The 27,984-nt window shown below is 40.8% G+C and overlaps 1 protein-coding gene across 1 annotated transcript; it reads right to left on the bottom strand.

Annotated features, from left to right (window-relative positions):
- Positions 1-25,349, bottom strand: RBP1 (retinol binding protein 1). Its single transcript, XM_084638598.1, has 4 exons — positions 24,866-25,349; positions 24,017-24,195; positions 7,171-7,272; positions 1-309 (listed from the first exon to the last, which is right to left on the bottom strand). The coding sequence occupies exons 1-4, from the start codon at positions 24,936-24,938 to the stop codon at positions 256-258; spliced, it is 408 nt and encodes a 135-aa protein (XP_084494724.1). The 5' UTR covers positions 24,939-25,349; the 3' UTR covers positions 1-255.
- Between the last annotated feature and the right edge of the window lie 2,635 nt (positions 25,350-27,984).

Raw genomic sequence — 27,984 nt, 5'->3', positions numbered from 1 at the left:
TTTATGATTTTCAGTATCTTTAATTGGCATTTCTAAAAAGGATTGTGTTTAGTTAGAATGATTTCTTTACAAAAATCCTTTTTGCAAAGACAGCACTACACAGTTCTAATTTCATTTGCACAGATGTGCAGGGGGTCTGCTCGCTAGATGTTAAGGATATACTTGGGCACTAAAAGCAGGTGGCGCTTCGGTAGCAAGTCCATACGTTCTATTCTGTTCTTCTTCATCTCTGTATCGGCAATGGGCAGGTTAGGTTCACTGTACCTTCTTAAAGACTTGTTTACATTTGACACCGCCTACTCTGATTTCCTGAAAGGAAAATAGGAGTCATAAGTGTGACTTACACACATGGATGTACTGTGTAAATGTCAGTTTCTAAAACACCTACTTATATGGTTAAGTCAAATATTAGATGGACAATTACGGTGGATTCAAATTAAGGAACAAGTGTTAGAGTAATCTGATAATAGGAATGTATGATGATGCAGCAACAATAACTGAAATTGGATAGAACTGTGGAAAGAAAAAAGCTAATAATTAGTACAAGGGACAAATATCCAGCCTAGGATTCCACTGTTGTAAGGATTCTCACTTTTGCACACATTACTTTTTGCACACATCTAAATGGACATTTATCCATTGAGGGCATACAAGCAGCATATCTGCATATGCAAATTGAACAGTACCCAAGCTACATGTGCAAAAATAAGTTTTTGCATCTGCATAAGGACTGTGTCCTCACTGATGCATGGGTAACCAGTTGCAAGTGTCAAAAACAGAAGGCTGCTGAAAAATTGCCTCAGAATCTGACAAATTAACTGGAAGAAGTATATTGGACAGTGAGTGGACCTGGTACTTTTCTGTTTCATTACACATTATGTAAAAGAGGGAACCAAGAAGGGTGCAATCCCTAATTGATGTTTGGATAGCTCCATGAAGATAATTGGTAATGGAGAACTGACAGGGCAGAGAAGAAGCAATTTAGAAGTGATCCAGTGCACTTTGCAGTGCTCTGTAGGACAGAGGATTTTACCCAAAGGCTGGATTTGAGTGGAGCATGCTTGGCTGGATATCCAGCACTTTTGTCTGGTGGCTGCCATGTTGCGTTTCATAATCTAAGACTTAAAAAAAAAAAATCAGTTGGTAGTAGAGGCTGCAGAGATAAACTTCACAGTGTGAACTGCAGCATGTAAACAGATGCACTTCAGGGTGTACCCATCTTGAGAGAACAGCTCTGAGAGAAGTATGGAACATCTTGTTTATCTTAACGAATGTTCGTGCTGAAGCCAAATAAGAACACAATAACACTTTTGTTGCTCATCAAAGCACCTAAAAAAGAAGAACCATTTTATGAAAATCTGCAGAATATGCTGCAAGTAGCTCCGCATTTTGGGGTCACAAATGAGCAGAGATTAGGAAACAGCCACCACTTACTTTTTCAAATCTGCTCATTGATTTTACTTGAGCGAACTTAGAAAGAACGCAAGAAATTAAATCAATATGATAAAACAAAAGAAGAGGAAATGTGTTCAAAGATAAATTAATAAATGCCCATGATCTAGCAATGGATATTGCAGGAATACAAAAGACCAATGAGGGTGAAGGAAAGAGAGCAGAAAATGATCAAGAAAGAAAAGCATGTACAAAATAGGACTGCAGTTCAAAGGAAGGTATATAGAAATCGTATAAAATGATTAGACAAACGAAGGAAAAGGAAGCTTCTATCTAACTCAACAATTATTTAAATACTGTAGATAGAGGAAAAGAGAAACAGATAAAAAAGCCTTCAAGTACACAAGGAACATAAAGTAAAATAAAAGAGACACTGGTGCCTCTGAAAGATGGGGATGATAATTGGTTTGGATCAAGTGTTCGCAAAGGAACATTGGTTAGGAAGGAAACCACTACTGAAGAAAATCAAGATAAAGCCTGAACAGATAATTAAGACATTAAACATCTGGAGTGAAATCCTGACTCCACTGAAGACAACGGGAGTTTTGTTACTGACTTCAACAGGACCAGGATTTCACCCCGAAGACTAAGGTTCCAATCCTGCAAGCTGCTCTGCATAGGTAGACTCTTATTCCCGCACAGAGCTCTACCCAGGCACAACAGCTTGCAAGACTGGGACCTAAGACACAGAACAAGCAAAGAAGATCTGTTCCAGAATCATCAAGGATGTAGCAAGAGAGATGGAGAGGATATCATTAAAAACTGGACATCTCCCATAAGCAGTAGTTACATTTACTATGCTATTTGCAGTATTTTCCACATTAAATATAGGAAATACGGCAATAAAGATAAATACCACAAGGTGGTACATGGTCATTGAAAAATAAGAGCCACTGTAGGTGGTGTTCTGGAGAAGATCCAGCCAATTACAGCTTCACAAACTTTACTTCAGCGGTGGGGACAGTATTGAGAAAACCTCCTGAGGAATAGGAAAGGCAACCTAGTGACAGAGGATGTGGAAAAAGCTAATGTACTCAATGCTTTTTTTGCCTCTGTTTTCACTAACAAGGTCAGCTCCCAGACTGCTGCGCTGGGCATCACAAAATGCGGAAGAGATGGCCAGCCCTCTGTGGAGATAGAGGCGGTTAGGGACTATTTAGAAAAGCTGGACGTGCACAAGTCCATGGGGCCGGACGAGTTGCATCCAAGAGTGCTGAAGGAATTGGCGGCTGTGATTGCAGAGCCACTGGCCATTATCTTTGAAAACTCGTGGCGAACCGGGGAAGTCCCGGATGACTGGAAAAAGGCTAATGTAGTGCCAATCTTTAAAAAAGGGAAGAAGGAAGATCCTGGGAACTACAGGCCAGTCAGCCTCACCTCAGTCCCTGGAAAAATCATGGAGCAGGTCCTCAAAGAATCAATCCTGAAGCACTTGCATGAGAGGAAAGTGATCAGGAACAGCCAGCATGGATTCACCAAGGGAAGGTCATGCCTGACTAATCTAATCGCCTTTTACGATGAGATTACTGGTTCTGTGGATGAAGGGAAAGCAGTGGATGTATTGTTTCTTGACTTTAGCAAAGCTTTTGACATGGTCTCCCATAGTATTCTTGTCAGCAAGTTAAGGAAGTATGGGCTGGATGAATGCACTATAAGGTGGGTAGAAAGCTGGCTAGATTGTCGGGCTCAACGGGTAGTGATCAATGGCTCCATGTCTAGTTGGCAGCCGGTATCAAGTGGAGTGCCCCAAGGGTCGGTCCTGGGGCCGGTTTTATTCAATATCTTCATAAATGATCTGGAGGATGGTGTGGATTGCACTCTCAGCAAATTTGCGGATGATACTAAACTGGGAGGAGTGGTAGATACGCTGGAGGGGAGGGATAGGATACAGAAGGACCTAGACCAATTGGAAGATTGGGCCAAAAGGAATCTGATGAGGTTCAATAAGGATAAGTGCAGGGTCCTGCACTTAGGACGGAAGAACCCAATGCACAGCTACAGACTAGGGACCGAATGGCTAGGCAGCAGTTCTGCGGAAAAGGACCTAGGGGTGACAGTGGACGAGAAGCTGGATATGAGTCAGCAGTGTGCCCTTGTTGCCAAGAAGGCCAATGGCATTTTGGGATGTATAAGTAGGGGCATAGCGAGCAGATCGAGGGACGTGATCGTTCCCCTCTATTCGACATTGATGAGGCCTCATCTGGAGTACTGTGTCCAGTTTTGGGCCCCACACTTCAAGAAGGATGTGGATAAATTGGAGAGAGTCCAGCGAAGGGCAACAAAAATGATTAGGGGACTGGAACACATGAGTTATGAGGAGAGGCTGAGGGAGCTGGGATTGTTTAGCCTGCAGAAGAGAAAAATGAGGGGGGATTTGATAGCTGCTTTCAACTACCTGAAAGGGGGTTCCAAAGAGGATGGCTCTAGACTGTTCTCAATGGTAGCAGATGACAGAACGAGGAGTAATGGTCTCAAGTTGCAGAGGGGGAGGTTTAGATTGGATATTAGGAAAAACTTTTTCACTAAGAGGGTGGTGAAACACTGGAATGCGTTACCTAGGGAGGTGGTAGAATCTCCTTCCTTAGAGGTTTTTAAGGTCAGGCTTGACAAAGCCCTGGCTGGGATGATTTAACTGGGAATTGGTCCTGCTTTGAGCAGGGGGTTGGACTAGATGACCTTCTGGGGTCCCTTCCAACCCTGATATTCTATGATTCTATGATTCTATGAAAGGGCTGAACTTTGACATTTCTGACTTAACTGAACTTAGAGACCTAACTTGGAGAAAATTTTTGAAAATGTCTTACTGAACGTTTTCAGGGCGTGAGACAAAATTGACAGGGAAGCCATGAACATAGTTTGCTAGGACTAAAGGAAAAATTTTGATATAGTATCACACAAAGACTAATCTAGGACAGTAAGTATATTACTGGGCTGAGCTACTTGAATGGATGGCTGGATTTCAAAGATACTAGTAAGAGGACACAGTTCAGGATGAATGGAAACAACTAGTAGAGTTCTACAAGGATTGGTATTAGAACCAATTTTGTTCACTCTGATATATCAATCTGGAAGAAGGAACATGCAGTAAAGTTATGAAACCTACTGATTAAAAAAAACACCACAAACTGTGAGAGGCAGTCAGTACAAAAGAAAAAGGTTATAAAATTCAGAAGGAACAGGAGAATGGCCAGATAAGTGCCTGTTTCAAGTCACTGTAGTGAAACAGAATTTGAGGAAGGAAGGGGGGAAAAAAAGAAGGAAAAAGAAGACCATCATACTACAAAATTCAGACCAGGAGAACTAGCAGGTTGGGAAACTACTAAACTCCAAGGCATAACACTCAATATATTATAAAACTGTGCAAATGTTTAAATAAATATTTGGATCATTGTGTAAAGTTCAATAGGATCATAAAATAATTATTGAAGTATCATAAAATATGTTTATGATAATTTGCCTTGGCACCAAAGGGCTCTCAGAATGACAGAGACCTGACGATCTCAATTATTTAAAAGTTTTACGAGTTTTAAATAAGGTCAAAGGAGAGGAGACCACACTGAGGATTCCAATGGGACTGATGATGCCTTTTTGAGTTAGTGAAACATACAAGAAGTGACAAAATGTACATCAGAAAAGGCTGGGCATTAAAGCAGTTTAGAGACTTTCTCCACCCAGAGTATTTTATATACAGCAGTGTCAGTACTTGGCTGGTAGAAAAGAGTGTGATTTGGCACATGTCATGCTCAGCTGGAAATGGCAATGTTGGTTATAGAGTAACAGCCCTGTTAGTCTGTATTCGCAAAAAGAAAAGGAGGACTTGTGGCACCTTAGAGACTAACCAATTTATTAGAGCATAAGCTTTCGTGAGCTACAGCTCACTTCCTCAGATGCATATCGTGGAAACTGCAGCAGGCTTTATATATACACAGAGAATATGAAACAATACCTACTCCCACCCCACTGTCCTGTTGGTTATGTGTCTGCTTGAATAGGAACCCTCCCAGTGGCCTTTTTTCAGAGAGCCCTTGAAGCAGCAGGTCTGGATGCTGAAAAGTCAATGGCACTTAAGCACGTATGTAATTGCTTTGCTGAAAAGAGATGGAGAAATACATGTCCTTAAAGTTAAACATAGCGGGACTCCACATCTGTGCTGCCATTGTGACAAGGATTACTTTCTCCATGGCTCCTAGCAGACTTCCCCTGCCTGGAGCCTGAATACGCCAGACATATGTAGGAATGGGGACCTGGACAGCAACAACAACACATGTAAAGATATGTGTTACAGATAGACGTGAAAAATCGGGACGGGGGTGAGGGGCAATATGAGCCTATATAAGAAAAAGACCCCAAAAGCGGGACTGTCCCTATAAATTGGGACATCTGGTCACCCTATTTACAGAACAAACTAGCAAAGGCTACAGAGCAATTAGAAGAAATGTTTTTTAAAAAGAACTGGCTGCTTTCCCCTGTGATAAGTGCTCTGCAATGTCAGTGGGAGATCCAGCTTTGACTTTTGACCCCCCTCATTAACTTCTCTCCTCAGCAAGGTTTGGGAGCATTACTGAGACAACACGTGTTCAGCTCCACAGAGGGAACGAATGACTGAACGAAGGAGCTGTCACGCAGATTGATTCAGAAGCAGGATTAGCAGGCTCAAAGGGGATTCCTATCCATTATTTCTTGATGCAATGATGGTAGCTCAAGGCCAGTGTGCCAAGTGATGTAAAACTGGGGACAATGAGGCTATACTGACTGTGAAAAATACATGTGTGGGTGAAATCTTGACCCCACTGAAGTCAGTGGGAGTTTTACCATTGGCTTCACTGGGGCCATAGTATCATCCATAGAGGTCACACACAAAGGCATTAGGCAGTGTGTGGACAAAAAAAATTGATTACATGGGACAGACCTAAATGTGCTTCTGGGCCTCTTTCCCTCCTAACCTTTCGCAGACCCTTCTATGCAGTAAAGTGGCATTCACTTGGCTCTGGGTGCTGTTGCAGAGATCTCTGATGGCATTGTGCTACTGATCTGGAGACAGGGATTCAGCATTCTAAACAGAAAACTCCTAGGTGCTGCGTGAATTGAACGGTGAGTGGGACTAGAGATCTGATTTGCCCCCTTCAGTGGGAAAAGAACATTTTACCACATCAGGTAAGCCTCAAAGAGGATGTTATGAACCTCTATCTAGAAAAAAAATGTTATAAACTTATGTTAGTTGCTGTTAACTAGGAAATATAGAGACAACAGTCAGAAAGAGCATGGCGTTTTACAAACAAAACTGCTCTCTTTGTTTTCTAAGCCAGCATTCATTCTGGCCCATATTTAAAAAGAACAATGGTATTTTTTTCTCCCTCTGGCTTATGCTGCTAGATACAGAATTTCTTCAGTCCCCATACTGTTTATATCACTGAGTGCATGAAGGATATTTCTATGACACGTCTTCCTCTGTGCACACAATTTAAATGGATAGATCTGGGAACAAACAGTTAACACAAAGATTGCCTGAATTTAGAACATTGCTCTTTGCAGAAGGGGCATGAGAGAATAATGGCCCGGCATGAAATTATTGCTTTAGAAGCAAGTCAAATGCAACACCAATGTTTAATTACTCCACAATAAGCCAAGATAAGGTGCGGCAAGCTGTGTGCTGTTACTTTCACCATTTGAATAAATAAAAAAAAATTATGGCATCTAAAACATGTTACATGACCATACCAGGTGCATTTCATCTCCTTCGATCCACTGGGTCCAACCACGGCCTTCTTTTTCTCCTTTCTGTACGCAAAGAAGTTTATCTCCATCCCAACTCACGTTAGTCTAGCAAAATATATACATGTTATTCAGCATTATTATGGCATTCAGTTTCATCTATTACACTTAGGTGGAGTCAATTTCCTTAAAGGAAAGCTTCAGTGTAATACAATAGATATTTTAATCACACTATCGCATTACTAAGAAGAGAAGAGTATAACTCACACACACTTTTTTTTTAAACTTCTTGAAGTCATTAAAAAGAACAATTAAATGTAGTTTGATGGCAAAGCCTGAGCCACAGGAAATGAAGCTGGGTGTCTCAATACACCAGAAAAGCAGGAGACTCTTAAAGCTGTTGTAAGAATCCATGTGGTATAGTCAGATCTATGATTTTTTGGTAATGTAAGCACTCTACATGATTTCTTCACAAATGCTGACCCTCGAGGTCAGGAGAAAAAGCTGCCTTAATTCACATGTATGACCGCTCTCCCTTTTTTATACACACATGCACTCTTTCCATTGGTGCTCAGATTAGTAGTATGTTTCCAAAAGGGCCTGAAACTTTGACCTTCTAAAAGTTACGTTTCCCATCAATAGGTGGCCTCCCCAATCCTTCCTTCAGATCCTACACATGCCTGGGACCAACTACACCCTGCCTTAAAATAATAATCGGCTGTACCTAACAATAACTGTCTAGGCCTTTCCTGAGCATCCAAATGCTGAGCTGCCGTTCATGTCCCAGGCTGTCTGACATCATCGATCAAGACTTTCTGTGGAAGTAGCATCTCTACCTGGGAGACCCTTCTTTAGTTATGGAGATGTTGAAACTATGGCAGATTTCCTTCATTACGTTTTTGGTTTTATTAAATACCCTTTTAGGCCCTGGCTCAGCAACCCTTTCTTATTTAGCAAAGCACTCAAATATGCCCTTAACTTTAAGAAAGGGTGTAAGTCCCAGTGGCTGTGCTGGGTTGGGCATAATTCTGTAAACATTTATACATGACTACCTGAGTAGTTCAATGGGACTTCTCCCATGAGTAAAACAACTCACATGTGTAAGCATTTGCAGGCTCAGGCCCTAAGGCAGTACAGCTTATTTATCTTTAAAAGCAACGACTAGGTTTTTTTCTTGTAACAATGTACGATGGATTGAAATGAAATATTGTTTTGTGATATAAAAACAAAAAGGACCTGATTTTTGGCTCCATTACACTAGTTTTACTCCAGTGTTACCCTGAGCACTGGTCGAATAATACTGGTTTTAAACCAGTGTAACAGAGTGGAGAACTGAGTCCAAGGAATAAAAAAGTAAGGAATTACTGTGCAGATCTTGAAAGCCTTGAAGACATTACCTCTGTGAGCAGTCAAAAATGGAGAAAAGGTTTAATTCTACAGACATTATGGAAATTCACTTGTCTCCACCTTGCTTTTTTTTAAAAAGAAGTCAACCTACATTTGTCATGCACAGGAGTTGAACACTGAATAGGGCTTAAGTACTACTCATCCCTATTCTTTTTTGAGGATGTGTATGTTACAAACAATTAATTCTCAAATGATAACCATGATAGCCACCATCTGTAAATCCCAGGGGAAGCTTCCAACTAAACAAGCATAGAAAATGAATCATGAGAAAGATTGCCAGGGTAAATAATTGTAAGTGAGGCACTGTCAGTCATATGGAGTCTCTGAAGACAAACTATTCAACTGTCCTTGCTAAAAGTCTCTCCACTTTTTACAATGCATTCAGAAATGTTTTGGTCTTTCCCTCTAAAATAAACTCAGCAGCAAATCACATTCATAAAGAACCACCTACATTTTACTGTCTTAATACCTTACCACATGAAGGACTACTGATTACAACATGTTCAGCACATTCATCTGACAGGAGAAGATATGCATAAAAATTATTGTGAAATAAGTCACAAAGGGTTAAAATGGCCAGTTAGAAAATTCGAACTTCTAAGATGTAGATGTTCTAGCCATTCATAAGATTCACAAGCGTAACACTAGTTTTCATTTGTCTCTTTTTGCAATGTCTATTTTAAAACCAATTTCCATTAAAGATTAAGTTGGCTTCCTTTACTGGTGGGTTCCTCACGGCCTGAACCCTTCCATTAAGAATTAATGATAGCTGCAGATATGCACAATGCTGCCATGGCAATCAGCAATATTGTTCTATCCACCCCCATACGCACTAGTAAATGAAGAGCAGGAAGGCTATGCGGGCTCATGAAATATACTAATGGAAATGATTAAAGCAAGATGTTTAAGAAATGTTGGTGAATATACAGGACATACTCAAGGGACACTTGTTAAGGAAAAAGCATCAACAACCTCCCATTATTATTTTTAACTATGTACCTTGACTTTTGCAGGTTTTCAGGAGTCTTTGTACCATAGAAGAAACTAATCAAATTGTATTGGAACTAATCAAAAGCAGTTTGTGATGAACAAGATTAAGTGACAAAGAGGGAGGACAATGGGGCTGCATAAACTGAGGGCAAGATCTGCACCCTAATTATCTACATAAATATAAAGGCCATAAATATTCTATAAAAAAGAAAAATTAGAGAAGGTCAATATCAAGGCATTCAAAGAGTGTGTGTGGGGAGGGGAGGGGAGGGGGGTAATTTCAAAACAGAAGAAATATTCATTCACATTACTGAGCTCGACTCTGAAGCTACACTGGTTTACACTGGCTGAGAATCTGGCCCACTCACCTTCCTAGAGAACTGAGTGAAGTGCATTCTTCCCATTGCATAGTGGGTAGCGGGGAACGGAACTGACCGGATAACTGTGTTTTGCCAAGCACAGCCACAGTGAAACTTAAAGCCTGTTTGGCCTGTAATGCTGAATACAGCATGGAAAAATCACTTCAGTGAAAGAAACATTTACAAATAAAAGGCTCAGTCCTTCCCCAATGAAGTCAAGCGGAGCATTTTCTACTGACTGCAAGTGGAACGGGAGTGGTCCCCATGAAAGCTAATTGTAGAATAAGTACCTATGAATATTAGTTAAAACTGGACAAATATGGCAAAAAATAAGTTTCCAAATATTTGTCCTACTAAAGCCTGTAAATTCACTTTTGTGGCATTCACAATACTTTTTATATTCATTCCTATGAATATTGAACCATTGATTTGTTTTTGGTTTTTATTCACAAATTAGGTAAGTCTCAAACATACTTGTGAAAAATGCATTTGGTGCCATGGTTTTTGCCAGGAGGGTGAATATATCCATCTTAAAATTTATTTGATTCCTTTTTATCCGTTTATAAACTCTTCAGTCATCCAATCCCAGAGTGTAAACAATAGTTGGTGACTTAGGCAACCAGTAGCAACTAATCAAAGTGAATAATGTATCAGCAATTCATAGTCTGAAATAAATTCATATAAAGCAGTCAAACAATTCTGAATAATGAAAAAATCTGTAAAAATGGACCCCCCCCCCATGTGAAGATAACTTATGGACACAAAAAAAAGCTAAATGTATGTAGTAAATAATTCACTACATATAGTTTGCACAGATTATGTAAATCATAAGCCACAAAGCAGCAACACACTGGGCCTGATTCTATTCTGATCTTACACTGTTGTTTACCAGGAATAACTCCATTTAAATCAGTTGCATTATGTAGGTGTAAAGCCAGTGTGAGATCAGAATCAGGTTATGTTCATCCAATGCTCATATCAACAATAATAAACTTTATGCATCTTTGTCTAACTTGTAAGAGGTCTGATAACTCCTCTCTAGTCTAGTTCAGCTGGGGAAAATAAAGAAATCTTTCTAGCAGCACAGGGAGACAACTTTATTCCCCCCCTCAGCTTTCTAAGGTGATTAAAATGCTGTCTGAGCTCAGAAAAATGCAATGTTTTTATGTTCCTTTTTACCAATCAAGGTTAGACATTCCTTTAAGTGATTTAGCATGACCCCCCAGAGGCACAAGGCAAGAGATTGCATTAATTCTGCAGTTTTATTACCTAGAATTCCCAATAGTCTTTTTTGCCTTCTCTTTGGATGCATGGATATACATACACACTTGAATGGTGCAAGCAAATCAAATCTTTTCTGACCTTATGTTGTGCTCATTTTCCTACAGGATTCAAAGAGAACAGAACCTATTAGAGAAGAACACAGTGTTCTCCTCATCTTTGTTCCAGAGGTAGCAGAAATTGGTATGTCAGGAGAATTAATCTTAATCAGTAGTATTTTATCATTGGGGGTTTTCCCTTTAGCTCAAACTCTTAATGGCTGATAAAAAAAAAGCAACTGAGAAAATACTACTAAGTGGAAATAGGGCAATACTTTTGGAACAGAAGAGATCTATTTCTATTTTCCATGAGATGTGACCGGGTTAGCTACAAAAACCATGAGGAGTCCAGTGGCACCTTAAAGACTAACATTTATTTGGGCATAAGCTGTTGTGGGTAAAAACCCCACTTCTTCAGCTGCATGGAGTGAAAATTACAGATACGGGCATAAATATATATTGGCACATGAAGAGAAGTGAGTTACCTTACAGGTGGAGAACCAATGCTGAAGGCCAATTTAGTCAGGGTGGATGTGATCCGCTCCCAGTAATTGAGGGGGAGGTTTCAATACCAAGAGATGCACTTTAGAAATCTCTCCCCTGTAGAGTACATTACTCACCATATGGACAAGCAGGAAGAAAGCTTGCAGCGCTGCTGCCTGTTGCATAATGCCATCTGCTGGACACCACATACATTGAACAGACAACTAAGACTCAAGAGGAAATAGGCGAGAGAGAGATGTGGAGATAGAGTTTGGGTCTCTGAGTGAAAAATTTTAACCCTGGTTCATGTGTTAAAATCTTGATGTCATAAATTAATAACAATTCACTGAAGCCTGGGATTCCTTGCTTCCTTGAAAATCTTACACTGCCTGGAGGATAAAGTGAATATTTCAGTTTCCATTTCTGCCAGTTTGACATCCTTCCCATGAATAGGGCATATTATAGGGGAATAATATAGGAGACATTAAAAAAAAACATCCAAAGGGTATAAACAGTTTTACTTCAGCACAAACACGGCACTTTAATCACCATAATATTACTATATTATTGGAGTGCATTACACAACTTCTAAAACATTTAAATCTTAGATTAAACATGCTGGGAAAAGGCTCTATGTCTATGATTCAGACATTCAGAAGGAAGCTATGGAAGTACCCTGCTGGGGTTTACATTGGAAGATAAAACAGTTCTTTTCCGCTATAAACTAATTAGTTATACAAAGAAGAAGAGTATTTTAGAGAGACAAGGTGGGTGAGGGAATATCTTTTATTGGACCAACTTCTCTTGGTGAGAGAGACAAGCTTTTGAACCACACAGAGCTCTTCTTCAGGTCCAGGGAAGGAACTCCAAGCATCACAGCAATACTTAGAATATTTCAGTGACTCTTGGCTGGGAGACACCCAGTTATTTCAAAAATGTAATGTAGATTTTTGGATTCATAACTGCTTGTGCTGCCGCTTCTACTTCAAACAGTAAACAAACCCTTTAAACCTTCCTTACACTTTTCATTCTCTTAAAAGAAAAGACCCCCTTAAATTATTGTAAACATTAACTAAGGCACAGAATACAGTGCTGAAGTGGAATATTTGTGTAGTCTGTAATGACTTTAGTTTGAGGCAGAAAACACATGACAGTGGCAGGCAGGCATTTGGCATGATGATTGTGTCTCATTGTGTGCCTGTTAGGATTACTTACTGGCTCGCTGTAACTCCTGTTCCCGACAAATACAAAACACATTGACATCTTTAAAAAAAAAAAAAAAAGGACAAGACCTATAGATCTATGTGCTGCAGACCTACAGAATTCCCAAGCAAGCAACATGTGCTTACCTGGGGGATACCACCGGTCCTGAAAATTGCACAACACTTCTGATTGTTAAACTTTAGTTAAACTCCATTTTTGCAGGTCACAAAAAAGGATAGACTGGACAAAAGAGCTTGTTAAGGGGCTTAAAGTTATTTCAGTATATCCATTAACAATCAATTAGGATGCATGAAATTAAGTGGTATTGTGATGGGAGCTGGGCACTGAGCCAGGACTTCTTGCTTATATTTCTGACTCTGCCACTTCGCTGCAATGTGACCTTGGACTAGTCACTTAAACCTCTATGGGTCAAATGCAGCTTAAAGCGGGTACAATATCCACAGAAATTTTAGAGGAAAACCAGTAGTGATGTCCTCCTGATAGTACTGTGTCTGTGCACAATCACATAGTTCCTTCTCCACACACAAGCCACAACCTTCAATAGCTGCTTGTATTTCAGGCCTCTATTTGACACTGGGATCTTTAAAGTCACCCCCAACAACTTATTCACCTGTAATAGTTCTATTTTGCCCCCATTTCCTTTTACCTTTTTGTGCTAAAGCCTCTCTGGGTTTTCTATTTCCAAGTTACAAGAAGGTGGTTGTAAATACTATTAATTTACTTACCATGTTTTTAATTCTAACTGTACAGTACTTGAGTGCTTTAGTTAGCAGGTGTGAGGTGACTCTACAAAATAGATTGTACTGTATCCACTGCCCCAAATAGGTATCCTGGAGAAGTCTGAGAAAGCACAAGCTTTTAAACACTCAGACAGCAAATAAATCTTTCTTCTTCTATCTCTGAGGTTTGTTTTATCATTTTTTGCCTTATATTATACATATTCTTGATGCGCTGAGCTGTATGGTCTCAATTAAACTGCTTTTCTTCAGATGTCTTTATTTTGCTTGGGTGTTTAATTCACTAAAAAAAATTGATTGCCTCATCTGTTTGTGAGTTATGAACATTGTAATTTAAATATGCATCCAAAGCAGCAGCATCTTCCTGAAAAGGAAAGCCCAGAATACACATTACACATGCCCATTTCAGCAGTAACACTATTGTCTTCAAGTGTGGGCCAACGAAAATTTATGAATGGAACATTCAGTAAAACCAAACAAACCTATTGACTATCCTTTTGCATTTCCCCCAGTGGCAACCACACTAGTGTAGTCTTCATGGAAGTAAGGTCAGTCACAATTCCTACATTTAGTGATAAATCATATTGACACGGGGTCACAAATATCGACTTCTGAGATTTACTCCAGTATTCATCAGAACTGTTTTATCAGAAAACGGTATTTTTCCCTTTGTGGCCCAAATGCAAAAGCCTTTGATGCTGGCTTTCCAGAATGTTTCCTGCTGTACTATCCCTAATGTGCTCACATGAACAGTGCAGCATATAATCTAAACCTGCTAGCATATTTTATTGATGAATAAAAGACAATAACATGAATTGTTCAAAAATTAAAGAACTATTTTTTTTACTGATCAAGAACAACAATGGACGTTTAAGAAGAATCCCACCTTGTAGCATCTAAAGATGTGAATTGTAGCTACTACCTTTCATCAAAAATGTGTTATTGATTTCCCTTCCTTTAGGGACTACAGCATAGGCACTTCTGTTTTTCTTCCTAATACCACTCAGAGAGGTGTCTTTATATTGCCATGCAGCAAATGGCTGCAGTGACCCAAGACTGTATGCCACATTCCCGAACATAGTCCTTCTCAATCCAGTGATTCTGTTCGTATCTTACTCAATGAAGCCAATAATAGTTGAGGGTGCTCAGTACTTTGCAGGATGAGCCCCTTTTGTGTCATTTAAAGCAAGCCAAGAACACTGCAAGGAAAAACTGCGCAAACTTCCAGGGCACTACAGAGAGATGCAGAGTTATTGTTGCTGACTCACCAGACCAGACCCCAAGAGTAAAAAAAGGGTATGTGTCTGAAGCTGAGAAAACTAGGGGCAAAGGCCCTGCAGTGACAAACACAGGCAATATGCCTTAATCAGGAAAAAAAGCTTAGATTGAGGTTCTGTGTTTTGTTAGCTAAGGTAACAAAAGTTTGCAGCACCTCTGCCCTTTCACTCTTCTCTACAGAGCTTTAGAGCAGACCCAGTACCAGGAATCCCACAGTTTATTGCTGAAATGAACAAAATTATGGTCATCATCTGATGTGATCAAACATGGAGCAGAAAATTCATCTTTCCCTTTTGACCTATGTCAGAATTTGAATTTATGTCTCCAGCAATGACAGGTTAGCTGAAACAATCCATTAATCTACCTTCTTGTACAATATTTTAACAATATTTCAACTACTACACAGAAATTGTGAACACAGTGGGACCGAAGCAGTCATTAAAATAGTCGTTCTTTACATCTACAAGTTGTTTGAGAAAAATGCAAGTTACAGGAGTTGGAAGACTGACTCAGGTGAGGAGAAGAAATGGTAGGCCTCCTCTGAACCCATGACCTGGCTCCTCTGCAAATAAAAGACAACATGGGTGATATAGTCACCACCGGACTAGCGACACAAAGACAAGCTAATAAAAACAGAGTACAATTAAAGTGACACAGTATGAGTTCGTGTCACATGGACATTCTTCTGACACTTCTCTAGTCATACAACAGGAATCATAGGATGAGATTTAGTTGATGGCAAAGTCTGATACAGTAATATCGAGTACAGGTGGACAATCAAAAATCCAGGAGATCCAGGATATCTCAATAAATATACAAAAGCTCACTGAACATCAAACTCATAATAAGTGTTGCCCAAACTGTGACTCAGAACCATAACCAGGAATAGGACAATGTCAGCAAAAAGACAGCCTAGAGCTGAACAAGTGAACTAAGCTCAACAAGATATTCTATCTACTTTGTAACAAAGAGTTCCATCTGGTAGTGCATGAAGCAACCCACTCTCCTGAAAATGCAGTTTCTCTCAGTGGACCGTCTGAATCAAAAATGTGTGCACTTTTTATTTTCCGGCTGCAGTTGGGATTTGCACATGAAATCCAGGAAGCTGAATCCGCTATGGAAATGCTGAGAAAACAAAGCTATTAGGTTCCCAAACTGTTGAAGTGCTACAGGCTCTGAAACGCAGCAGAAGAAGAAGATGATGACCTAAAGAACATGATGCCTGAACCATGTGTAAGGAAATCAGTTCCTTCATGTTTCCTATTTGCCTGTCTGTGTGTGTGGCTTTTTGTTTGTTTTATTTTACCATCATGAACCTTGATAAGCCAGAGACAAATAAAATTTCTTGAACAGCATCAGTGTTGTGCTGGAGAAAGTATGCAAAACTGGCTTCCAACAAGGTTCTCAAAATGCAAGTGATCTATAGTAGTAAGACAATGTTGTATCCTAAGAGATGCTCTTACTACATGTTCAATGAGTTTCATGACAGACTTGCCAGAAGTCCAAGAAAAACTGAAGTTTGATGCAGGGAAATACATTTCTTCCGCAAATGACTCATCCCAAGTATACAAAGCTTTTCAGCATCTACAAAGAATTTTAAAATGTTTGGTTTCTCCTATCAGCTTGGAAATGATCCAGGTGGGCAGGAACTGTAGCTAAAGAAGTGGTGCCAAGAGCTTTGCTGTTTGTGAACAGAAGGACCACGCACAGCCTATAGAAACATTTGTGTCATTTAGACTATGGATCTGAATGTATTGCGTTTTGATCTGACTATAGAAATTAAATGCACTTTCCATTCCACTGGAGACTCTTCCACTGGGTTTGGAAAAGTGGACCATTGAGCTGGAATGTGGCTTAGAGATGGAGCCTGTGCTGGAAGGGCTGCAAAGTTGCTTCCTATTGAAAGTGAATCCTCAGGATTCTTCAGACAGATTTCTTCCTGGGGTGTACGTGGCAGTCGCACCTCTGCCACCCTGTCAAAGGATGCAACAAATATTCCCAGGAGCGGAGGGGAGAATGGGGCCAGGATTAAGTATCCCACTGGTGGCATTATCTGTGTGTTGAGCCTGTGCTTCCTAGCCACATTGGGTAGATCTACACAGCAGCTGGGAGGGGCTTCCCAGCATGGATAGACACACATGCTCGAGCTAGCATGCTCAATATAGGATGGTGGCTGTGGTGGCATGGGTGGCAGCTTGGGCTAGCCTCCCATGTGTATACGCAGGAGTTAGTCAGGATTGTACTCGTGAGGCTGCACTGCTATTTTTAGCACACTAGATAGAGCAGGGTGAGCATCTACATACATTGTGTATGTACACAATGGAGCTGTTTATTTCATCCTTTCCCCCACACTCACACTTGTACTCTCGCTACCATGATCCGGCCCCCGGTGTCCTGTCTTCTGCTTCACTTTGCAGCACCAAAAGTTAATTCAAAGCAAATAGGTTGGTAGGGTGTACCACAATGTCCCTCTCTTGCTGTGGGTGCTCCTCTGAGTTCTGGCATCTGGCAACAGAAATCTGCCACTATAGGACTCTGGAACATGTTTGTTCAACTAGGGTATGTTTGCACAGCAACTAGATGCCCACAGCTGGCCCATGCCAGCCAACTCGGGTGCTCAGGGCTCTGGCTGTGGGGCTGTTTCATTGCTGTGTAGACTTCAATGCTTAGGCTGGAGCCTGGGCTCTAGGACCCTGCGAGGAGGGAGGGTTCCAGAGTTGGGCTGCAGCCAGGGCCCAGAAGTCTATACAGGAATGAAACAGCTCTACAGCCCGAGCCTGAGTCAGCTGGCACGGGCCAGCCGTGGGTTTTTCTTTGCTGCATAGACATACCCTTATAGGCCTGCTCAAATCTCTACTGAAAGACAAACTCGCCAGAATTTGTGGGCTCCACAGCAGAGGGCTGTAAATTCTAGCATGCACTAGCATGTCCCACACTAACTGGCCTCTATGGACACTCTGGGTATACACCAAAAGTTCCTTAGTGTACCTCAACGTAATACTGTTTGAAACAAGCCCAGAGGATAGAATGGTAGAGAGACGACAGGGACTGAGGGATGTTTTATCCTCGAGATGGGGGATGTAAGGGCATACTTGAAAGCACAGAGCAAAGAGCCCAGAGGAAGTAGAACTGTTACAGGAGGACAGAATCAGAAAAGGAGGCAGGAACACAAGACACATGAATCAACCTGTGGGTCAAGTGGAAGGGCTGCGGATTTAGAAGCAGGTTGTTCAACACATCTCATTAAAATGGCACAATTGATAATGGGCCTCAGACTTGTGCTGAGTACTACTTTTCTCTCTGAGCGGTCCCATGGAAATCCCTGTGATTATAATTACAGGGTGCCTGCTCTTCAGGTAGACATAGTCTTAATTATGATTCCTGATATAAAATAGATTAGCAACAGTTCATTCCTCTTGTAGAATCCAGTAATACCGTGGACTAGATCCTCCCTAAATACTTGTTAATTAACTTCACATCTTATGTAATGTTATAATGGGCCCAATTCTGACCTCACACTTGTGTAAAGCAGAAGTGACTTGAAAGAAGCAGGTAGCCTTGTACCTGGTGGGAGAGAGATCAGAACCAGTCCTATCAAGTCTACTTATTCCATTACTGAATGTAATGGAATAAGGTTAAATTTATTTGTAACAGTCAAATAATTACTTTAAACTATTGTAATGTACATGCAGAATAGACACATCCTTTCACAAATTTAAGGTTCGGATAATTAGTAAAGGTAAAGAATTTTTCTATGGCTAACACAGTTAAAGTCAAATCCAAGTAATAAAACTCAACAGCAGAGGGAAAATACTGTGAAAATATACATTACTGCTGTGGACTGATATGAATGCAGGCATCCTGCTTGCATTTCTCAAAAAGATAAAATTACATGTTATAACACAGCTCTTTCTAAACAAGCACTCTATTCTTAAGGTGAACGCATTGCAGAGAAAACCTATTAAAAACAATAAAAGAAACACTTTCTAAAAAGCTTACCAGAGATCAACCAACTCCAACAAGGACTCGGGTAGGTGTCAGTCCTTCCAACCCTTTCTCAAGGATTGGAGCCCTTCTTTGAACAGAAGGTCCTGTCCATTTGTCCATCAGACTATTTATCCCAGAGTCATTTATTTGGCTCTTGGTCCCTGGAGAATCAGTATATGTGAGCCTTTCCAGGAGTTGGTATCTTTGTGGTGGGGTTACAACTGGGCTGATTTGCCTTAATCTCCACATGCTGTTTTTAGTTCTTGGAGGAGGGGTAGTAGCCCTCCCCCGTGGTGTAGAACACATCATACATAAACCATTCTTTTAAAACAATGGACTTGAAAGATACTTAAACTTAATTCAGCAAAGGTCCAACAAGCCCTGTCTGGCCTCTAGCAGTGATCAGTATTGATGCTTTAGCAGAGTATAAGGACAAAAACCCTGATAAAGCACCTAGCTCAATAATACCAACCCCACTCGTGACATTCTGTACGTCCTTTAAGCCACATCAGAGTCTTTGTTCTCTGATAAGAATCAGCTCAATCTCTTTAGTCTTTCCTCATCACAGGTGCTATTGATATTTGGAATTATTCTAACTATCCCACAACCTGTCAAGGTTACATTTTCCCTATGGAAATATGACCAAAATGTAAACTAAGTGTACACAATGAAGAGTCACCAATTTTTTATCTTGTATCGATATACTGTTTGTATTATCTATTAATTGTATTTGTTTGTATTATCTATTAATTATTTGTATTGTTTACTGTTTGTATTATCTATTAATTCATCTGCTTTTTAAAAATAATCTACACACAGTGGACTAGTGGCATCACAGGGTATTCTGATATAAACCTATGATTCCAGGAGCTGGTGCTTTAAAAAAACCACGAAATATTGTGAGGTAAAATTGCAAGAGTTGGCAACACTGCTGAGAAGTCAGGGAATGAGCAAGCAGATAGGATCTAGGAAAATAATAATTGTTAGTTAAAAGGAGAGCTGCTGTACAGATGTTATTCACAACCTCTGCAACTACGTAGTTATTTATACCGGTATCATCAAAACACTGAGGTCTTACATTAGACGCTTACGTCCAACACAGTTATGTATATTGCCAACAAGAATTTTCTCAAAACTGAACTTCCTGATACCTCATAGGCAATATCTCTGTAGTATGCTTCTAGTACATCAACTCACTGTAGGATTTACTTGAACCACTTTTCTATCAAAACAATATTTACTTCTACACTGTGACTCACAGGATGGGCTTCTGCCTAGTTTCACAGATGTGAAAAGGCAGCAATTTCCTGATTGTACTTCATTTGGAAGCACTCATACAAGGCCCGGTTGTGCTTCTATTATCATTTACTAACAGTACTAACATAACGCCAAAAGGCCCCAGTAAATGTCTCATGATAACAGTGTCTGCCCTGAAGAACTTCCACTCCTTGCCTTGTCTATTTAGATTGTGAGAAAAAGAGATATTATCCCCAGCCTACAGATGGGAAACTGAGGCACAGAGAGATTTAGTGACAAGCCCAAGGTCCTACATGAAGTCTGTTATCTCAAGTCCCAGTTCAGTTTCATAACCACTGAACCATCCTTCCTCTCAGGATACTCAAAATCACACTTCCCTCCACAGAGGGGAAGTGTGCAAGATGCAACATCTATTTGGAAGATGAAGCCATTCTCACTTTCCCAGCTCATGCCAGTGTGGAAGAGAGGAGGAATCAAGGCCAAATTCCACCTTCTCCCTGCTCCTTTCAGAGTGACTTGCCCTCAGGAACACTAGGCAGGAACAGTCCCTGTGCTTCTTGTTCCGTCCCTTATTTGTGCCAGAGTCAGAAACTAGTGATTAGTCACTCAAAGGCTATGGGCACCTGTAGCGGGGTGGTCACCCTGCTCCGGCCCTGAATGGGTTAAAGCAGCCCTGGAGAGGGCTGTGGCGGGGAACAGCAAGGCTGATTGGGGGAAGAAGCCACAGCTGCGGCCATGCCCCAATCAGGCCACAGCTGGCCTTTATAAGAGGGTGGTGGGCCAGAAGGTGAAAGAGTCTCACTCTAGCCTGGGAGCGGGAAGGGCTAGCTGCCTGGGAGCAAGGTACCTGAAGCCGAGCAGTGCTGGGGAAGGGCAAAGGGAGCTTGGGGAGCTCCAGCCTGATAAGCCCCCAGGCTGCAGGCCTTGGTGAAGGCCTACACAGGTACTGGGGCTGCAGAGGGGCAGCCCAAGACTAGGCAAAGGCAGCAGGTCCTAACCCCTTGCCAATGATGAGTGGTCATTACAGACTGCAGTCTGCCCCAATGAGCGGGGCTAGATGATGACTGGCAGTAGCCACTGGGGCAAGGTGGGTTTAGAGGGTTGGGGGTTCCCCTGGGAGGGGAGACCCAGAGTGTGGGGGTACTGCTGGGGCAGAACCCCAGGGTAAAGGGCACCGGGGTCCAGGAGGGACACGGGGCCAGCGGCAAGCGAGACATCGGCCTGCAGAGAGTGCTCCAAAGCTGGAAAAGAGCTAATTCCCAGGACAACCAGCAGGAGGTGCTGTGCCAGTTAGTCATCGCAGTGGTACAGCACCACATTGCATATTGTTCCCAGGGTCTGGAGAGCAAAATAACCTGAGACAGTTCCAGTGTGCAACCCTCCTATGATGTAGGAGAGCTGGGATCTCATTCTTAAAAAAATAATCCATTTATAATTCCATAGGAAGCACTAAACTATAAACTACACTATTACCCAAGGCAATTCTGGCAGATATAATGAGGCTAACATTACTAATGTAGTTATTTAGTTGCAGAGCTGCAGTTCTAGATTGTTTATAGCATTGGTGACCAAGATGTAAGATCAGACTTGGTGAAAGTGTCATATCTCAGGTATATTCCACCAGATTCCTGACTGGAATTTTGGAACAATTGCAGCAGATGATGCCACCCAGGTAATCCATCCCGGGTGTTAGAGCAAGCCCAGTGAATTCTGGGACAAGTCTTTGAGAATTCAGTCAGTATTGTGACTCATGCAAACCACACAGGGTCAATAAAGCTTAAATAGTTGTATATCTCTCTATTGAGCCTCTATGCCCTGATTTAAGGAGCTGCCAGTAACTAAAAATGCTGTACTATACTATACCACCTTTTGGGGGGGAAAGAGAAGAGGGAAGGAGGGGAAAAAATGCCTTTTTTTCCTGTCCGGGTGTCTGGGCTCTGAAGCAAAGAGTACTGAAGGTTTAGCCCATGCAGTGGCTTGACACATATCTAGCCATTCCCTTTCACTGGATCTCATAAACCTTCCTTTTCCTGCCATTGCTGGATCAAAAGTAAACTTCTACATCCTGATGTCAGAGAAAAATATTAGTCAGTCATAAAGATGGCCAGGTTTTTTTAAGAATGGGAGTCTATTATTTCATTTCTGCTTTGTTTCCCTGCTACAATGGCTGGTAAAATAATTTTCTTTAGCTTGTCAGCAACTCCTGTGCTTTAGGAGATTGCAGAGATGCCATGCCCTAGGACTAATGGGAGAGATAACATCCAGTCTCAGACTTATCTAAGTAGCTTGATAGTCTTGAGCCTTTTCTGCTAATTGGTATTATTGGTCATGAGATACCTCTTGCCAGAGACAATATTTTGTAAAAGCTCACAAGGGAGAGCACTTGGAGCCACTTACTTACTGTAAGGTTTGCTCTGGTTTTGTCTTGTTAAATGGATGTGCTAAGCCTGCTGTCTGTAGTGTAGCGAAACTCTCCATTGCCGACCAGTATATACTGGCTACTTGCATATATATTATATTGATAACATGTATGATCCACACCATATATATTAAGCATTAAGCACAAATATTACTATACATAAATATAGCAGTTAAATAGCCTAAATTGGCCTATATCTTTATTATACTCCTGTTCACTTATGCTCAGTATTCCATAACACTTTGCATACCTGAAGTAAGCTATGGCTTAAGTAGATACGAAAGCTGTCAGGATCAGGACATGTGATTATTTTATTATAGCAACAGAACGGGAGTTCCCCTCACAGGCTAACTACCCTAGGACAAACCTAGGAGGTGTCTTCACGTTCTTTAATACCTCAAACACATGTGTTCAGAACAAAATATAAGGGGTGCACCATGCTACCAGAAAAGCAAGGTAGAAAGCTGATCAGTTAAATCTACAAAAAGAAAAGGAGTACTTGTGGCACCTTAGAGACTAACCAATTTATCTGAGCATAAGCTTTCGTGAGCTACAGCTCACTTCATCGGATACATTCAGTGGAAAATACAGTGGGAAGATTTATAGTGAAATCTAGTTTCACATGACATCCACAGCACCTTTCATTGGTAAACAGGTAGTGGATAAAAAGGGTGTAACTGCGGGAGCACACCTTCTGCACAAGGTGAATGTAACAACGCTGCATAAGACAGCTTCATGGAAAATGGTATCATCCATATAGATCCTTTTTCCTGTACTATATTATTACTGGCCTAGAGCAATAAACCTGACTGGCATTGGTTATGGCCTCTTGTATATATTTCATAACAAACCAGAGTGTGGTCAAGCAATTGACTATACAACTTCTCAACACCACAGAAGTGAGGGAAGGTAGAGAGAGAGAGAGAGAGAGAGAGAGAGGAAAAGCACCAGTTCCTAAACATAGGGGCCTCCGTCCTGTCACCCTTGCTCATATTAAGTAGTAAATTACCCCACTGAAATCAACAGGGTTGCTTCTGTGGTGAAGCACTACTCAATATAAGGGTGGCACAATTTGACTGTAAATGACTTTTTGAATAGCAAATGTCATTCTACAATTACATTATACTAGAGACAATTTAAACCTAGTGCCTGTTCTTTAATAAAAGAAATAACTTCACATTCAAGTTTAACATTAACATTCCTTTATTGTAAAGACAAGCTAAAAACAGTTTACAGCCCTGTCTAAATGAAGCTGTCAAATACAAAAATAAAAATTCTAAGAATAACCACATGAAAATGTCTTGCCTCTGCATCCTGCTGCAAGACCTAGGATTATTACTAATTATTTCTAATCTTTTTTTGTCATGCAATAGTAACAGTTCTAATACTTACCATGCATTTGCGATCATCTACCCCTGCTAAATCCTCCTCAAACTCTTTTCCTACATCAAATTCCATGATGTAGTTTCTAAAAGTGCTTAGCGTTTTAATGATCATATGATCTCCATTCTGAATGATTTCTTTGTCAGGTTTTAGCAAGTTGGCAATTTTTCTCACAGCAATGTTTACATCTGAAAGCAAAACAGAAAAAAAGATTTGCAGTAAAGCCACAAATCTACAACAATACAAGACTTGTACAACTTGAGAGGATTGGGATGGACCAAAACACAAGTACATAGTTCTCTGGCTGTTTTACTAAAGTTAATTACAAGTGAATTAATTTGCTTACTTGGAAAAAACCTTGTACCCTTTACATTTATTACCACAACAAACGTGTTTCTAAACAAACAGATGAAAGGAAACATGACATTACTAATTCCTACTGAGCTATTTGACACAAATTCATTCTGATTACTTAAAAATGCTACTTCTATAGAAATAAGCATTTTACGTACCTCCCTGCCAACTGCATATACACAAACTTTTACATCAAGCACATTTTGTTTTCTTTCCACCTACATGTATGTTGAGAGAGTAATTTTTGCTTGCCCTTTAAAGTTCTGTAGCTGAATCTCTGCATAGATTAGTGGTAGTAAGGTAAAAAGCAAACAGGTCGCTTAAAGCAAATCAAACAAAACTTTGCATAACACAGAGTAATCATATTTTTTGAAGAAAGCATTTTTTAAAGACTGCATTAAAATTGTGGTTGTGACTATCCCAGAAGAAATCAAATCCAACCCAAGACTAAGAGAGGTGGCATTTTATTGATTATTTGCTAAAGAAACATGAAAGGAATCTTACCTAGTGCTTTCAGATACTCCTCAAAATTGTCATTGCTAAGCATTTTCCAGTAACCATTGAAATTTGCAGGCATTTCTGGGGTATATGATAGCCAAAGCCTCAGAACAGCGAGTTGATTCTGCACCACACAGCTCAATGCCTGTCCTCTGTGGCGAGTTTGAACTCTGGTTTCTTTTATCTGTTCTTCAGACCATGCAGTTATATGAGCCCCTCTAATCCGATTACCACTGAAGGGTTACCATTAAATCCTTCCACAAAGCTGAACCTTTTAGATTTATAATGACAGCAGGATGGCTTCATTTAAATGGAATGGAACATTCACCTTCAATACAATGGCTGTAAGGCCACTGATTATCCGGGTGTCCATTTTATCCACATTACTCCTCCCCTTCTATGCTGCTTAGAAAATAAGATGGTTGGTTTAGGCATATGGATGGATATTACAATAGGTGGCTGGCTGTAGTGGACACATTGGGTGGCTTCTGCAGACAATTGAAATCCTGTTTGTTTGGAGTATTTGAGAATATTTTCAGTGTTTTTTTTAATCTCTTCCCCTCAGAAGAGGATCACACAAGCTCTACCAGTGAAAGTAATTGTGTGTTCTGTTTCAGAGTTTAGTAATAAGCCATGATTATACCGTCATCTTCAAGCGAGGGGTGATGCCAGCAGATATTGACTGGTTGGTGAATTGATGGCTCAGGAAAAGCCAGTCATTATTCAGCAGAGTTTATTATTAGGGAGTAATGGCCAATTCCAGTTATCTTATGTCTTCATCAGTGCTGCATGTCTTTATTAATCAGAGTGTGCTGTTAGTTAAGGGAATGCAAACCATGTTCAGACACTGGAACAAGAAGCATTTCAGGAGACATTAAATACTGCTGAAATGAGCAAGTGAAAAGTTAGTGCTACAGTACCAGATTATTCAAGCAATGATATATTATTGAGCCTGAGATTGTAAAATCTTCCTACACTTAGGGATAGGTCATGGCTGTCAATTTAAAAGCAAATAAAACACTTCACACAAGCTGTAACCTGCCTGTGGCATCCACTAATGCAAGAGTTCATAAAGTTAAACTGCGTAGCTAGATTTGAAAAGGGGCTGGAGAATTTAATGACCAAGTATACCAGTGATAGTTGTGCAAGCTGAGATACAGATAATCAAATCTCATGCTTTTGGACAGAAGCTAAATCACCACAGGGCCAGTAAGAAATGTTTCCCCTACATATCCAGCATTGCATGATAAGCTCAGTGGGTTATGTATAGTGGGAGAAGGTGGAATGTCACCTGGAAAGCATCATGTAAAAGTAGGTACTTGACATTACAATGTACCAATATGATATGACGCAGTATTGCAAATACTATATTCGTATGTTCCTAATGCAACAGTGGGCAGGGGCAACCAGGTTGACATCATTCTTGATCCATCAAGCATTGGAAGTTCACTGATAACTGATGAATATTCTCTTGGATCTTCAGAAAAGATGTATGTGGAGTAAATAAAATGTAACTGTGCATAACATACTGATGCAACAGGGTGACATGTGTGCTCCAGCTCCAATCTTCCAACTCAGAGACAAAGGGTGTGTAGTCAATCTGATTTTGGAGTGGGAAAACGGCATCTGAAATCAGATGCAAGTAACACGACAAATGTCTTCATTGACCCTTTATCTTGACTCATGTTGCAAAGGGTATCCTGCTGCAGAGCTGAACTAATGAAGAGCTACATGACCTATCCAGACAAATCTCCATAGTACATACCAAGCTTTATTGTAAGTATAAAATGCATGTCAACACCCAAAGGTCATTTTAATTTATAACCTTGTAATTTCAGATTATGTAAATATGGAAATTAAACAGCTACACGTCTCTATCAGTGCTACATCATATAGTAGCGACCACTCCCTGAGCTATGGGGCAGATCCTGAGATAACATACTGCTACTGAAGGAAGTGCAGTGAAAATGTGCAGCCAGGGACAACAATCAAGACATGATGATCCTCCAGTACCTTCCCATTAGCCTTGTGACTGGAAGTGGATTATCACTCTGCTCAGCTCCTGCTCAGTGTCCTACGTGCAGTTTGCCTTGCAGTTTCTCCATCTTCACGTCTGCTGTCTGATATAGGAAAAAAATGCCTACTAACATACCCATGTATCAGCATGCAGTCACCAGAGAGGGCAGACAAATTGTCCCACAACACCTGCCAATGTGAGCATAGACTGGCACAGTAAATTGTGTATATGAATCTTGCAGTATGTGCCCAGATAGCTGTAATGCTTGTCACAAGATACAACACCAGTGCTGAGATGGGATACGACAAAACAGAGATGTGGTTGCACTATTGCAGGTTAGGCTACCACAAGTTAAATTACCCCACCTACCTACTACCTACCTACCCCATGCTTAACATGCATTGAAACACAGCCAAAGCCACAGTGCTCCAGAGTCCACTCTTGAGGCAAAAAGAAAAGGAGTACTTGTGGCACCTTAGAGACTAACAAATTTATTTGAACATAAACTTTCATGAGCTACAGCCCACTTCATCGGATGCATGCATCTTACACAATCCCTCCCTCCCTCCCTTTCTTTTGTGGAGTCTTCTACATCAAAATTGAATTTGACAGGATCCGTAAGATGTTAGCCCAACATTTGAATGGTTTACCATGTCCGTTGTGACATGTAAGGAACAACTACTCAGTAGGCATCTTAACTACTTTCACTGCATTATTCATTACAGAAACACTACAGTTCAAGTTGCACAGAGGTACACTAGCAATAACCCACTGTCTTAGGTACAAATCATATCCCTTTCAAATTACATCAGACTTTCTCATTATTAGTAAACAAGATGCCCATTAACATAGTATCTAGCTCAGGGGTGGGCAAAATTTTTGGCTCTAGGGCTACATCTGGGTATAGAAATTGTATGGTGGGCCATGAATGCTCACAAAATTGGGATTGGGATGCGGGACGGGGAGTGGGCTCTGGTTGGGGGTCCTGGGTGGGGCCAGAAATGAGGGGTACAGGAGGGGGCTCCAGGCTAGGGAGTAGGGTGTGTGGGGAGGGAGAGGGAGGGCTCTGGGTGGGACTGGGAATGAAGGATTTGGTGTACAGGAGGGT

Source organism: Lepidochelys olivacea (assembly GCF_965140295.1).
Source record: "Lepidochelys olivacea isolate rLepOli2 genome assembly, chromosome: 9".
Taxonomy (NCBI): domain Eukaryota; kingdom Metazoa; phylum Chordata; order Testudines; family Cheloniidae; genus Lepidochelys; species Lepidochelys olivacea.
The sequence above is the reverse complement of the archived record's forward strand: the minus strand, read 5'-3'. Positions and strand labels throughout refer to the sequence as shown.